Source organism: Tenrec ecaudatus, chromosome 1 (assembly GCF_050624435.1).
Source record: "Tenrec ecaudatus isolate mTenEca1 chromosome 1, mTenEca1.hap1, whole genome shotgun sequence".
Classification (NCBI taxonomy): domain Eukaryota; kingdom Metazoa; phylum Chordata; class Mammalia; order Afrosoricida; family Tenrecidae; genus Tenrec; species Tenrec ecaudatus.
Window position 1 is genome coordinate 310,900,858 of NC_134530.1, and position 16,321 is coordinate 310,917,178.

Below are 16,321 nucleotides of genomic sequence, written 5' to 3' on the forward strand. Positions count from 1 at the left end.
CCCCCTTTCCAACCCACTCACCCTACGCTCTCCCAGCATCGCCCCTCACACCCTTGGTCCTGAAGGTATCGTCCACCCTGGATTCCCTGTGCCTCCAGCCCTCATATGTACCAGTGTACAACCTCTGTCCTATCCAGCCCCGCAAGGTAGAATTCGGATCATGGTAGTTGGGGGGAGGAAGCATCCAGGATCTGGGGGAAAGCTGTGCTCTTCGTCGGTACTACCTTGCACCCTGACTGACCCATCTCCTCTCCTAAGCCCCTCTATGAGGGGATCTCCAGTGGCCGACACTTGGGCCTTGGGTCTCCACTCTGCACTTCCCCCTTCATTCAATGTGGTATATATATAAATATATATATACATTTATATATATATATACACATACACACATATTCTTTTTTTTTTTTTTGCATGATGCCTTATACCTGGCCCCTTTGACACCTCGTGATCGCACTGGCTGGTGTGCTTCTTCCATATGGGCTTTTTTGCTGAAGCCCATTCTTGTAGCCACTCTGCCAATCCATCGCATTGAAGACTTTATTTTTCTTTTAAGTCTTTCTTTCTCTCTTTGTTTCTTTTTTGCTGCCCTTCTGCTTCACCAAGTATGATATCCTTCTTCAGGGTCTGGTCTCTCCAGGTAACCTGACCCAAGTATGTAAAGTGAAGTCTCATCGTTTTTGCTTTTAAGGAATATTCTACCTGTACTTCCAAGATATTCTTGTTGGTGCTTTAGGAAGACAATAGTGCTTTTAATGTTCGTCACCAGCACCATATTTGAAGTGCTTCATTGCACCTTTAGTCTTCTGGATTCATTTTCCATCCTTCATGTGCATCAACTAGAATTTTATAGCCCAGTTTGCAGATTGGAACTATCTGATTCTAGGTTGTTATCAACCATCTCGTAGTGACAAAAGTCAAATAACTTCTACTTAAAGCCCAGTTATTTAAATTTAGTTCCACGAATTCCTTTTGCATTTCCAGGTTTATCATGGGAAGTGTGTATTGGCAGAAGTGATAGAGGAAAGAACAAATAGGAAAGTGGAATTGTTACCCTAATTATTGGGTCAGTGCCCTGAGGTGATGAGCCTCATCAATAGTCATCACAAGTAGAACACAGAAAGAGGAAGACCTGGTTTCTTAAAAGGGTAACTAACAAGGAGCTATCGCAACAAAGCTGTTTGGGGAGCCTCAAATTATTCCAAATTTCCAAGTGATATTTATATTGATTTCTTCTAACTATAACTCACTCAAACTCCCTGCCGTTGAGTCAGTCTGACTTATGGCAACCCTATATGGCAGGGTGGAATTGCCCCTGCAGGTTTCCATGCCAAGTTGTTCTTGATGTGGATAGAAAACATCATTTTTCTCCTGAGGAGAGCAGTGTTTGGTGGTTTCAAACTGTTAGGAACCCAGCGGGTAACAACTACGTCAACAGGTGTCCTGATCAGCGGGACATCAACAACGTGGACCTGAAAGAGGGACTGGGAATGAAGATGGGCAAGGGCGCGGAGAGAGGAAGGCAAGACAGGAATCTGATTGAGTCTTATTTATTGAGTTGAGAGAAAAGGTTTAAATAGCCAGCAAGGAGCTGGCACCATTATGTCACATGTATAATAAGGTACAGCTGAGGTAGCCAATCGTCGTGCATCTCCAAACAAGGAAGGGATGGCGGGCAACTGATCAAACAGGTAAGTATGCTAATGAAGCATTCCTGGTGAGCCTGGGGGGAGATGCCGTCAGTCATGTATTGACCAATGAGCATAGCAGCTGCTAGTGAAAGAGCACCACTCCTAGCAAGGGTCAGGGCAGCCACCCTCTGGCGGGAATTGAGACAAAAGGCAGTAAAACCTCAGGGCAGTTTGTATGGCAGGAAACAGAGTAAATTCATGGCTTAAATCCAGGATAGGGAGACACGCAGTTCCCCACAAACAGGGCCCCTCTTTTAACAATATTATCCTAAATTACATGCAGATGGGCTGTAATTCTTGATCTACATGGCAAGTTACAAAAAGCCACCAGGCATCGGGAGTACATAAATCAGGGAGTACAGAAACATTCGATAATCTATTGCCTTGGTAACTAATTTGCAACTCACTGCTTATCAGGATTGATTTAACTCCAAGTAGAATTCAAATGGTAAATAACACTTAAAATCATTGAACTCTTGGAAACAGCACAAACACACAATAATAAATGTATAACAAAATCGATCCTACTCAAATGCCGCTGACTTGGTAAAAATGGCTGCACAAGTCTTGCTCACAACTCCTAGGATAGTTCTTTCCCATTAATTTGTGCTGTGGTGGTTGTTGAGAGTATGCAGAGCACAACACAGGGGCCCAGCAGATTTTCTGTGCACCATTCAGAACTGATCACATTTTCCAGGATGTGTAGTCATTCTCCCTTCCTTCCCTGAGTTCTTTCTCCCGCAGTAACAGAACACTCAGCACCCTCAGATTCTGATCTAGGTGTCGTTAATTGTGGTCCCAGATAAACAGTTTTGTAAAGAGCACAGAGCCCCGGCAGGCATGTTTTTCTAGTCCAGCTAACCTGATCATTGGTGTTCAGGAGACGTGAGAGGATAATTGCGGTTGAAGGTTTCAAGATTATCCCAGGGCTACAGGTGCGGGAGTGCATCCTGCTTCGAGGATGCAGAAAAAAGTGGGATGTTCCTTCCTAGTGGGCATAGGTACTTGTCATCGGTTTCGGGGCTTGGGTTCTGCTGTCTGGGTTCAGGAGAGAGGCAGTGACTAGGTACCAACCCACACCACGGAGCATAGTCCCAACAACTCTGGGAAGAGCCAACGCAGAGAAGCATTTGGCACAGCGTGTGTTCCAGTAACATCCTCCAATGAGCGTGGACACCTCAGGGACCTGCCCACAGAGATCCCATCCCGGCACCCAGCAGCAATGCATTTGCACGGGCCCCTCCTGGACTAGGGATGAATGATGCTGATCTGAAACACACTGGACAAGAATTGGCCATTTGAGAAAGACAATATTCCCGCGAGAGACAGAGGTTCATCGTTGCCAAATAAAGAGGTTTTTTCTTTTTCCTTTCCCTGTGTCTTCAAAATACGAAGAACGTAGACATTTTTTGGGGTTATACTTTGTTTTAATTTGTTGTAGGTCTTTAGGGTTGTTTTCCCAGGAAAAAAAATTTTGTACAGACAATGCCATTTGGTTATCATTTATGGTTTCTTAAGAGGAAAAGAATCAGTCATCCTGTGATTATTTCGCTTGGTTGGTTAGCACATGGGGCTAATAACATTAATTAATGCCTCTGATTTGATGGCCGTGTGTGCAAAGTGGGGCGTTAGCTTGTGTCCACCCCTTTACCGCTAGTGATTCTGAAATCTATTCATCAGACGATCCAAATGGCCCTTTCCTCAGATGTTAAGGTCCTCATGTTAATTCCCATTTATAAAGTAAACAGACACCGTGTCTACCCATTGGAAATGGATTTTATTCGTAAAATTCAACTACTTGGATTGTTTCCAACGTCCACAACGGGACTTCACCTGCTCCTTGAATAAAATGGGACAGACTCTATTATGTGCTAGTGGACACATTATTAAATGAACCCATTACCAGATAAGTAGATTGGTGGCCATGCTAATGGAAAGACAACAGATTGATGCATTGTCTAGCCAAACCATTGTTTGCATTATGAAGAAGCTTGTGGCATTAGATATAATTTGTATATATGTATCTTCCTAGTAGCTTAAGAAGGAAGATAGGTTAATTGATTTGTGAGCACTCTCCTATTGCTCTTCAATTCTGTAAACTCATTTTCATTCAATTCGGAATGATGTACTTATTTTTCTCTTGATTTCTTCTTGGAATCATAGGCTATCTAGATATCTAAATAATTCTCAAATACTTGGGGGAGAGTGTTTCAGAAATTTTTAGGTTCTTGATTTCTAGTTAAACTCCATTATGGTCAGGGAGTATACTCACTTTATTTACAGTATTTTAAATTTATTGACCCCCCCTCCCCACTGTTGTTAGCTCTTTCTGAGGAGAAAAATATACCTTTAATTACTAGAAGGTGAAGTTTGTAGGGAACAGGAAATCAAAGGAAATGAAGTGAAAGGAGTTTAGAACAGCCAGATAAAGGTTAGAACACCCCACCCCACCCCACTATCATGATCCCAATTCTACCTTGCAAATCTGGCTAGACCAGAGGATGTACATTGGTATAGATAGCAACTGGAAACACAGGGAATCCAGGACAGATGACTCCTCCAGAGCCAGTGATGAGAGTGGCGATGCCTGGAGGGTGGAGAGAATGTGGGGTAGAATGGGGGAACTGATTACAAGAATCTACGGTGAGCCTCCTCCCTGGAGAATGGACAGCAGAGAAGAGGGCAGGGGGAGACGTCAGACAGTGTGATATGTGACAAAATAAATAATATATGAATGATGAAGGGTTCATGAGGTAGCGGGGAGTGGGCAGGGAGGGGAAAATGAGCAGCAGATATTAAGGGCTCAAGTAGAAGGCAAATGTTTGGAGAATGATGATGGCAACAAATGTACATATGTTCTTGACACAATGGATGGATGTATGGATTGTGATAAGAATTGTATGAGCCCCCACTAAAATGATTTTTTTTTAAAGGTTAGAGCTGGCCCTTTGTCTAAAGGCAGAGAATTGGCAAATGTAAAATGTATAAAGTCCATGAGAGCCCCTATTCCATAAAAGAAGAGGAAATAGGTTTAATACAGACCCAATGACAAACTACGACAGAGTCTGGTGAGGAAAGCATTCAGTGTCACAGCCACCCCTTTTGCTTTGGAAACTGGCAGAAAAAAGGAAAGGCAAAAAGAGTCCCAGTAGAGTGAGAGCCAGCATTTCAGGTAGTGAGCAGGGGCCAAAGAGAGAACAAAAGATCAATTCGGGTACTGTAAGTCTTTGGGATGTCTGACTCTTAGACAGGCGGGTTTCTGTGCATCTTTCTGGTTGGTGTTGATAATCGCAATGGGCTTGGCACTCGCTTCTGCCAGCTGACGCTGACGTCACTCAAGCAGGCAGGAAGAAGGGCAGAGTAAGCTTTGTAAACAGAAATGTCTGCTGCTGCCCTTAGTAATGCTGCCACCGAAACTCGACCTGTAACGGCGTAGATCGCTTGGTTTACTTACAGCAGTGTCTTTTCTGTAGTCGTTGGATATAGTATTGCAGCAATTTCAACTACATCGAGTTAGTTGATAGTCTTTCATATTCCATTGATTTTTCAATCTGCTTGTTTTATCAACAACTGAGAGAGGAAGGTTGGTTTCCAACTATACGTCTGCATCTGTCTGCATCTACATGTCTCTCTTTTAAGTTCTATAAGTTATTTGCTTCATGAGATTTGGTTTACTATTGTTATGAGCATACACATTTGTTATTACAATGTTATTTGATTAATTGACTGTTATACTCGTATATCTGGTAACAGTCCTTGTTCTGAAATTTCATTCCTCTAAAATTAATTTAGCCTCCCCAGTATGTTAGTGTTTTGAGTGTGTGCAGTATAGAATTTATATATATATATATTTTTTCCATGTGATTATATTTAATTTTATTTCTGGTAAACAAAATATAGTTGTTTTTTTCCCCCTCTTCATTCAGTCAACAAACTATGTCTGTAACTGGTATGTTTAGACAATTTACATTTAGTGACTCGTTGACATCTGTACTAAAATCTATCTTGGTAGTTTTTTATGCATTCCTTTTGTTCTTTGTTACGTTTTAAATATATATATATCATTTTATTGAGGGCTCTTACAACAATCCATATATCAATTGTATCGGGCACATTTGTACATATGTTGCCATCTATATTTTGAAAACATTGTCTTTCTACTTGAGCCCTTGATATCAGTTCCTCTTTTTTTATCCTCCCTCTCCCCCTTCCCACCCTTGTGACCTCTTGATAAATTATGTTATTATTATTTTTCTTTGTTACTTTTTATCTTTATTTGTCCAGGATATATGAAGTAAAAACATAAAAACATCCAGAAAGCATGCATGGAGCACTATTTGCAAAACACTTAGTTGATGGGATCCATTTAGCAGTTTGCAATGTGTTATCATTGAGAAAAGGTTGTTTAGGAAAAGCTGTTCTGGACACCTGATCATTCTGTGATCCATCTGACCCATTGATGTCAGTTCAGAATCCTCCCTCTTTGACTGCCGAAAACCAGGGTTAATGCAGTGTCTTCAACTGACTAACCTGCTTACTCCACCCAGGGGAGCTCTGGGAGAGAAAAGGGCAGTCAAACATGAAGACGCACCAAGCAGGTAGGCGCAACTGTACAGCGATAATAAGTAAAGATCATAGTAAAGTTATAGAGCGCATGAGAGACAGAAGTGAAATATTGAAATAAATGGAGTCAGACATGATTTATGGTAGCATGCTCACCTCAGCCCTGTTTGATGGCCCACATGGAGGGAGAGAGCTCTTCAATGCTAGCCCAGGCCTTTTATATTCTCTGGGGACATGCAGGCCCCTTAATTACAGGTGAGGACAAACGTCACAGAAAGGGGTTGTGTTATAGGTAATACAGTAATGAGAGGGGGTGGTCTAGGGACATACATGCAATAGGGAGAGGAGGGATTGGGGGCATACATTTGGCAAGATGGGCAGATCCTAGATTTAGGATGGCAACTTAACTTTGGATGTCACAGAGCCATTTTGGTCTGTTCCCTGGCTCAACTGATAGAGACCATGCTTGGTCACAGGTCTCAGGGAGAAATAGTTTATTGTCCCCCACATCAGGGAGTGAGGCCTACTCTGTAGTCTGGTGACTAACTGCCCTCAGGGAGGATGTCTGTAAGCGTCTGACGTCCCCCCACATTTCTGTTTTCAGGCATCCGAGTAGGAGCATCTAACAGAAATGTCATTTTGTTTTTCACAAAAAGGAGATTGGGCATTGTGTTTGATTTTCTGTCAGTGAGGAAGGGAGGAGTGAAGTATTGGAATGAAGGTGCAGTTCATACATTGATGAACGAAGTCTACCTACAGTCAGTGTCTGTTATTGCATGTCCTGATCTGAGCACGTTGCTTAATCTCTCTCCACTCACTACCCATCTCCAATTCGTTCAGCTACAAAATCATGGTGGTAATGATGAATGACCATTCAAAACAATGACCGGCACATAGTCTGATCTATATAGCCCTTGGTATTATAAGCTACGCCATCCCTCCCACAACTTCTACTAGGAAGACATAAAGAGGTGGTATATTAGAAAACAAGCGCAATATAGTCCTCCTGGCTCTTGTCAGCTTAAATGGGAAGAGATCAGGGCACATGCATAATGAATGCATCTTTGTATCACAGCAGGCTGATGAAAAAGATTAATTGTAATGAGACTGCCTGGACTTCAATTCATTTATTTGCTGGGCAACCTTAACGTGTTTGTTGTTTTGGGGTCACAGCCTCATTTCTGATCGCAAGCCTATAAAAGAGTGAATACCTATCTCATGGTCTTGTTATGAAAATGACATCAGCAATGCTAATTGCCATCGAGTGGATGCTGCTCATAGCACCATCTAGAGAGGACAGTGTAGAACTGCCTCTGTGAGTCTGATCCTGTAACTTGGACACGAGTAGAAAGTCGCCACATCAGCACCACCATAAATAATGGTGGGGGTAATGCCTCCAAGCACAGTGCCCTGGGCATAGTGGGTGCTCAGTAAACAGAACAAAACAAAAAAAGGAAGAATTTTTATCTAGTTGGTGAACGCTGCATCCATCACATCAAGAACAATGAGTGACTTAAAGCCCGCACCTGAGAAAAGCATTCTTCATCTGTGGCCCTCATTACTCCCTTGTCCATCAGATACTAAATGCACTTACACAGCTCTCCTCCACCGTGCACCCCGCTTACGCTGTTCCAATCTGGACACAACGCTCTTAGGACCCATGTACCAAAAATAAAATAAAAGGAAGACAAGTTGGAAATGGTTGTGGAGTTGCGGCACCGAAGACAATGGTAAAATAGAACCCAATAACCAAGCGCCGATCTTGATTTTACCAATGGTGGTGGCCAATGTGGTGCCCTGAGTCAGAGGCCAGCAGGGTACCGACGTAGTCTGCTGTGGTTCGCAGAGAGATCAAAGCAGCCCCTATGGATCATAAGAGACTCAAACGCACAACTCTAGCATTACTGTAACGACAAGTTAACAAGCTGAGCTCTCTAGGGACAACAAGAATTACTTGTTTCCTTTGAACCTTTAAAATATGCTTAGCACATTTTGCCTCAGGACTTTTATTTAAATGAATTCCCATTTCCAATCTTTCTAAGTACATTGGCTCAATCTTACTCAATTTCCTTTAAAAACCACCTATCTTTTAAAGTCTTAAGTTATTTTTAAGACAGAAAAGGTGGGAAAGGGGATTGACCTCCCCAACCAGGTTCCTGAAACCATGGGGAGGTGAGCGCCACACCTGGATGTGGGCTGGTTCCTACACACATGACGCTCTTGTCATCCCACAGCTCATCTAGTCTTTGCTGGGTAGTGCTCAATGGGCCAAGTATGTTCTTGAAATGTCCTCTAAATTCGGGTAGGATTCTTGTGCAGTGAACCTGCTGGATCCAGAAGACAGCTTTCACATTAAAGGAGCAGCAGCAGGAGTCAGAGCCAGACTTTGGAAAAGTATGGTGGACTTCCCAGGCCGCGATGAAGCAAAGCTGAGTGCTTTTGTGCAGGACTCAGGCTTGTGGGATGGCGTGCCCCATGGCACTTTATTGGGGAAGCTTGGTTTGTTGAGCCAAGGAGCTTGAGTTGTATGGCTGTCAGCTGAGGTTTACAGTGTAGTGGTATGCCCCATTTGGGCATTTATTAGCAGACTTGAAAAAATTTTGTAATACATTCTGATGGACAACCATCCTGAGCATTTCTCACTTGCATTACAACCTGTCAAGTTCCTCCATAACCCCCTTAATCATGAATATTGTCTGTGAGTTCTGGGTAGCCATTGAAATGGAGATTAGAAGAGATGGTGGAATTAAAGTAGAGAATACCAGTGAAAACAATCCAAGCTTATCCTTTCTTATCTGGGTAGGCTCAATTGAAGCAAAGAGATACTTTGAAACAGACAAATACCCTGGCTGCCAATAGAAGAAAGATGTAAGGCAAGGGGAGGAGAGAGCTAGCAGAAAGATCTGAAACATAAGAACTGAACGGGCTGTTGCTGGCTCTGTAGGTGTAGTGGCCACCGTCCAGGGAGTGAGTGCCCGTGACCTCTAGAAGTTGAACTTGCCTCTAATGGCAGCCCCAAGGAAATGGCCCCCAGTTTTACAATAGCGTGGAACTAATGCTGGGCACCATCCCGAATGAGTTTGCATGTGGCTTCTCCCCCAGCGGCTCTGTCAACACCTTGACATGATTCTGATGCAACACCCTGTCTGGTTTCTAAACCACAGAACTCTGAGATAATAAAGAGATGTTATTTAAACTGTTAATTTGTTAAAGCAGCCATAGAAGACAATTACAAACAAACTGAAACAATTCCTGCTTCTTATTACTTTAGCCTGGGTCATTGTTCTTTTATCAGCGAATGTAAAAGAAAATGCAATTTTTAAACGAGTGAAAGTTTCCAATGAAATGAACCTGTAAGAATAAAAGCAAAACAAACAACCCTTCCGTTAGGAGCTCTGGTGGTTTAGTGGTTCCTCATTGAGCTGTGATCTGCATTGCATGATTGGCAGTTTGAAACCACCAGCAGCTCCTCAGGAGAAAGATTGGACTTTCTACTCCAGGAAACACTTACAACCTTAGTACCCCACAGGGGTCACTATGACTCAGCACTGACCCAATGGCAGTGAGTTTTTTGTTTGTTTTGTTTTTTTGTACCTTCTTAAGCACAAATTTATTTCTGACTGCCATCAATTGCTTCCAACTCATAATGACCCTATAGGACCATATAGAACTGTCCCTGTGGGATGCTCAGAGCTTCAGAGGAGTAGAGAGCTTCATCTTTCTTCCCCAGAGCAGCTGGTGGGTTGGAACTGCTGACCCTCTGGGTAGCAGCTCCAGGTGGAGCCCCCTACACCACCAGGGCTCCGTCACACATTTATATAAAGGAACTGGATTGGGAATGAATATAAAAATTGTTTTGTCCACAGAAGGACAGTCAATTGAAACTCTCTACTGGCCAATGGAGAACGGGAATTTATTTGTATGTCAGACCGTTTACAAATAATCAAAAAGTAGCTCACAGACAGTGAAAGGCTAGTGTCTGATGAGCCACAGATTCAGGCTATATGTGAACAATGCAGAGTTTTTCTATCAAAACATGAACTGCTAATTAATTAGTTAATGAAAAGGGGGAAACCCACAAGCTTCTATAGATTTTCCATTTTATTTTTTTGAAATCTCAAAAGAATATTCTTTAAAAAGAATATTCTTAATGACCAAATAATACTAATTTCATTAGATCAGGCCTCATTGCCCACATATATGCAGCATAAAGGGCGTTTAAACTTTATTTTACCTGAACATTTTATAAATAATGCTTTCATTATTATTTACTAAACAATATATTTTTATATCTAAGTAGTTATATATGTGTGTATATACACACATATATGAATACTATTTTTCCTATACATATACATACATTTTTCAGTTTTTAACAAGACACTTAGAATCCATCTATAAATTGTGTCCTTCATTTTGTTCCTTCGTATTCTGGAAAACATTACACTTTAGGATTGACTTTGACTTTAGGGGTCTTCAAAGTCAGAACTAATTTTATATTATTAGTTGTCCTTAGGTGTAGATGGGTCAGTTCTGACTTATATCCACCCTATGTAGTTACAAGGGAATGAACTCTGCCCAAGCCTGTGCCATCTTCAAAGTCACTGCTAGGTTTGAGCCCATGGTTGCAGCCACTGTGTCAGTCCATCTCCTTAACCATCGTTTTCTTTTTCACTGCCCTGTACTTTACCAAGCATGATGCCCTTCCCAGAAACTGGTCCCTCCTGAAAACATGTCCCAAGGATGTGAGACACAGTTTGTCTCAGGTAATATTAGTACTCAATATTTTCATATTTGGTATCTTCCAAATGAATAATAAATAACACTTTTTCCCATGAAAATTATTATTAATTGGGAATATATATATATATAGATATATATATATCATCCCATAGTTCAGTCGCATCAAGCAGATTGTACAATTGCTACCACAATCATTTTGCAAGCATTCTGTTTCTTCCTGGACTAAATATGCCTTTAAAAATGAGTGCTGCTGAATCTACAGTTCCGGAAGAGGGACATAGCTGATCGGAGCACACGGGAGCAGATGAAGGGGGAGGAGGAGAGAGGGGAGCACATCATGGCCCAACAGGCCAGGAGGTTGATGTTCCCAATTAGAACAGTCAGTCGACAGAGAGGACCATATGGCCGACCCCACTATGAGACATGATGCCCCTCACTGACCCATAACCCTACAGGTGACAACACCAGAGACACAGTGAGGGAATTGCACCCGATAGGATCCCGCCACACCGAGGCAAAACATTATGGGGTTGCAACAGAACAGCAAGGGAATGGAGTGGCGAGGTCCCCAGGGAATGCTGAAGGTGTACTTTGGGGCCAGGGCATGGTGCCCCAACAGACTGGACTGGAAAACACTCCTAAAGGCCAACAAACAATCCTGGAACTAACTACAAGCTTTTCTTTCCTGTTGTGTTTTGTTTTTGTCATTGGTGTGTTGTTGTTTTGTTGTATATTGTTGCTTGCTTGTGCTCTGTCTTGTTTTTGTGCATGTTACTATTTCCGCAGGTCTGTCTAAATAAGATAAGCTGGATGAACAATTGCAGGAGAAAACAACAGGACCAATAGTTCCGAAACACAACCACTGAAAGAGGACATGGAGAACAAAGGGGGCTGCTTCCAATGGACCTTCCTGGGTCCTATTGGGATTCGGATACACAAACTCTCCCAGATAGGAACGTTTATCAGGTCGGTTCAGGCCTCTCCACTCTCCCTTCCTCACTTCCATCAAGTCAATGTTGACTCACAGACACCCCATGGGGCACTGTAGAAACTCTTTGGATTTTTCTGACTTAAATGTTTACAAGAGCAGACAGCTTCCACATTCTTTCAGGGAGCAGCTGATGGGTTCAAACTGCTGGCCTTCTGATTTACAGTTCAGTGCGCAACCAGCTACACCAATGGGGCTCCTCAATTACCCCCAATTCCATCAGAGGCATGACTAGGGAAGTCCTTGAAGGATAGGCTACCCCTGGGCTGGCTAGGGACGTGGTAGCAATTCACTTTCTAACTCATACTGTTTGTCGGCAAAGCATTTCACATTGCTGGTTAATGACCAGAGAGAATTAACTGGAGACTAAAAAGTGGACTTAGGACTCCCATTGTACCCTGTAGACTTCCACAAACCCATTGCTCAGGAGTTAAGCTGTAATACACACGCCATGATGTTTACTAAATTTTCGTCTGCCTGCCTTTCGCCCCAACATTCCACTTCCACTTACAAGTTCACGGCTTCAGATGGCTATAGCAGATACTTGATCTCAGCAGCGTTTGACATGGTTGGTTGTTTTCTTCTCCTGAAGCCATTTCTCTATTTGGGGTTCAGGACACCTGCCCTATGGGGAACTGACCAAAGTTCTAATTGTGAAGGAAAAAAACACTCCACAAAATTTTATTCAGTATATGAGGAAAACAGAAAGAGAGGTGAACAGAGAATGAAGATACTCCAGAGTGGGTTCCTAGATTGGACCGAGTACTTCCATAAATTAAAATTCATTTCTGGCCTTTAGTAGTAATCAACATTTTTGCTGAGATTTCATGAAATCTTTCCCAAGGTGAAACAGAGCCTTTTATGATAGGATCATCTTCAAAACAACAAAAATAAAAATGTAGATACAGTGAAGCATTGGTTATCAAAAGCTCCAAGTAGAACTTTCTACTACTCAAACAACAAAGTGGAACTTTCGACTGCTCCCTGTTCTTCACTTTGTTAGATGGTCTAACCAAAAAGCTAACTTGAAAAACTGTATAGACTGAGAGCGAGTCACATGTTGCCAAGGCCCCTGACACAAAGGGGTGAAGCTTCAGTCTAAGTGCAGCTCTTGCTTAGACAATATGTAGGACTTGGTTTGGCACTTGAAACATTTTTTTGTGTGTGAGCTTTTTTTATTCTTTTTTGTGTGTGTGTGTGTGTGGAAAACATTATCACTATGCTTCCAAAGAAAGATAGTGATACCAACACTCAGAGAAAACCGAGAATGACCATAGAGTTAAAGAAATCACTGTGAAATTAGTTCAGGTCACCAATTGTTTGATTTGTTGGCTAACTATATCACTAATGTGATCAGTATTTTTGAACAAAAGCCAGGATTAATTAAAGCAAAAGGTGTGACTTTAACCACAAAACAGAATGCACATCAGAGATGGGTTAATTGTAATCAACCAGAGACTAGATGGCAATAGCATATCCAAGGAATGATATTCTACACACCCACACAAAACCCCACAAAACCCTTCAGTTAATTTCTAAGTGTAACTAGGGGCCTCTGAAGCAGTTATTAGATTTTCTATTTCTTATGAGCAAATATGTTGAGTTCTCTAAGTAGTGCTTGAACCCAAATGTGGAACAAAGAGACAATGGAGGTGTGACAGGTATCAACTGCGAGAAATTCAGTGAAAAGAATGTAAATAAAATTGAGCGGTAAGAAAAACGTTCAAAAAGCTATGCAATGGTCTGTATGAAAACGGTTTAAATGGTGATCTAATTTGCAGTAGCATCATTTACACGTTCAAGGGCGTCTTCAGCAGAAATTGTATGCAAAGCAAGTGTGTCACAGCTATTTCTTGGCTGGAGTAGGTGGCTCTAAAAAGAGCCTTTGGTATTGAGACTTATTTGGCCTTGTGGTGGCTCTCGGTCTTCTTGGGCAGCAGCACGGCCTGGATGTTGGGCAGGACGCCGCCCTGCGCGATGGTGACTTTGCCCAGCAGCTTGTTGAGCTCCTCGTCGTTGCGGATGGCCAGCTGCAGGTGGCGCGGGATGATGCGCGTCTTCTTGTTGTCGCGCGCCGCGTTGCCCGCCAGCTCCAGGATCTCGGCGGTCAGGTACTCCAGCACGGCCGCCAGGTACACGGGCGCGCCGGCCCCGACGCGCTCGGCGTAGTTGCCCTTGCGGAGCAGGCGGTGCACGCGGCCCACCGGGAACTGGAGCCCGGCGCGGGAGGAGCGGGTCTTGGCCTTGGCGCGCGCCTTGCCTCCTTGCTTTCCGCGACCGGACATGATTACCACCAGAACTAAGAGTTGCCTCCTTAATGGAGTCAAATTTCACCGGTAGCGCTTTTTATACACATTGTTAGGCGCGAAAAGGAGGCAATATCATTGGTTAAAATTGCAACTTATGTTAACCAATAGAAACAAATCATTGAACTCGCTTTAATTTCATTGAACAAACTTTAGAGCAGACGTCACTCCAAATAAAACCAATCAGATGCATTTTAGCTCATGCCTAATTTGCATAAACTATGTTCCAGTGCTTTCACTTCTCGTCCCTAACCGGCCCCGAAAAAAACGCTCCAAGAAGGCCCGTGACCAAGGCGCAGGACGATTGTAAGAAGCGTTATTATGACGTGTCACCAATCAGACACTAGGTTCTTAATTCTTCCTTATTTGCATGGAAATTTTCTATACAAAGAAAAGACATACTTCTAGCTTCACATCTCTTTTCAGAGACTTGTTCTGCTTCTACTCAACGTTCCCGACCCTTCGAAATCCGCGCCCGCCCCGAAGAAGGGCTCCAAGGAGGCGGTGACCAAGGCGCAGAAGAAGGACGGCAAGAAGCGCAAGCGCAGCCGCAAGGAGAGCTACTCGGTGTACGTGTACAAGGTGCTGAAGCAGGTCCACCCCGACACCGGCATCTCGTCCAAGGCCATGGGCATCATGAACTCGTTCGTGAACGACATCTTCGAGCGCATCGCCGGCGAGGCGTCCCGCCTGGCGCATTACAACAAGCGCTCGACCATCACGTCGCGGGAGATCCAGACGGCCGTGCGCCTGCTGCTGCCCGGGGAGCTGGCCAAGCACGCCGTGTCCGAGGGCACCAAGGCCGTCACCAAGTACACCAGCGCCAAGTGATTTGTCACCTGAATGCTTCCCTGCAAAGTCTATTCAGAACCACTCAATTGATCAATAGCGTGAGCTGTGCTGTACTGCTTTTAATGGCCCAAACTCAGCGATTTCAAAACACTTAATAGTTGTGGTTTCGTAGAGGAAGGGAAGAGAGGGAATTGAGGTTTTCACCCAGCATAATTTGAAAAGTTTCCCGAATAATTCTGTAGTAAAATGTACACAAAGGATAACTTGCTGTAAAAAGCGGTGCCTGCTCGCACTAATTTGTAAATAATTTGTTAAAATGCAGCACAAGGGCAATCAGCCATCCCTGTTTGATTTGAGTTTCAAGAATTCATTGAAGTACTAGAGGGGTGGGGGTGGGGGGAATTGGCTGATGCCAAGGGCTCAAGTAGAAAGAAAATGACTTGAAAATGATGGCAGCATGTGTACAAATGTGCTTGAGATAACGGGTGATTGTTGGATTGTGATAGATGTAAGAGCCTCCAATAAAAGTTTTTCATTTAAAAAAAAGTACTACAGGGACCAAACAAAAGATCATACATTGAATCTGATTCGTAAAACTCCTAATTCGAGTGCTGCTCTACCATTGTTTTCTTTTACTGTCCCTTGTCCTCAACATAATCGCTTCACATCCTCCCCTCAGTTCCGGAGTCACCGCAGCTAAGGAAGGCCATCAATACTCCGCCTGATGTGCGCGTCATCAGGTAATGGCTCTGCTTCCTCAGACTAGTTTCCATTATGCTTCTAATCCACCAGAATTTTCAGAATCTCCTCGAGTATTTCTATTTTCTATGTTTAAGTCTCAACTGCAAATAATGTCCTTTTGAACAAAATCGTCATCACGGGGAGTCTATTTTAATCTATGTTGTTATGGTATTTGATGTTAGAGGACTCAAATCCTGATTTCAATGAACTAATCATTTGCTTGTTTCCTCTTCTTAAGTTATGTATTATTTGCATGTACATTTTAAACAGCACCTTATGACAGTGTGCGAGGCTGCTAATGTAAAGGTGGCTGGTGGAGGGAGATGTGACAATCCTGTTCCTTACAGATTACAGCCTTGGGAAACCTATGGGGCAGTTCAAATCTGCCCTACAGGGTGGCACTATGAGTTGGAATCAACTCAATGGAAATCAACTTGGGTTGTTTTGGTTAAATGTTAAACAATTCATTCACTCAAAACTGGGAATGACCAATAGAATAA

The 16,321-nt window shown here is 43.0% G+C and overlaps 2 protein-coding genes across 2 annotated transcripts; one reads left to right on the top strand and one right to left on the bottom strand.

Moving 5' to 3' along the window:
* Nucleotides 1-13,880: 13,880 nt before the first annotated feature.
* LOC142427876 (histone H2A type 1-H) lies at nt 13,881-14,267 on the bottom strand. The gene has a single exon (XM_075533005.1). It carries the CDS (start codon nt 14,265-14,267, stop codon nt 13,881-13,883), a length of 387 nt encoding a protein of 128 aa, XP_075389120.1.
* A 242-nt stretch (nt 14,268-14,509) lies between these two features.
* Nucleotides 14,510-16,321, top strand: LOC142442012 (histone H2B type 1-H-like). The gene is made up of 2 exons (XM_075543496.1): nt 14,510-14,614; nt 14,697-16,321. Exons 1-2 carry the CDS (start codon nt 14,510-14,512, stop codon nt 15,117-15,119), a joined length of 528 nt encoding a protein of 175 aa, XP_075399611.1. The 3' UTR covers nt 15,120-16,321.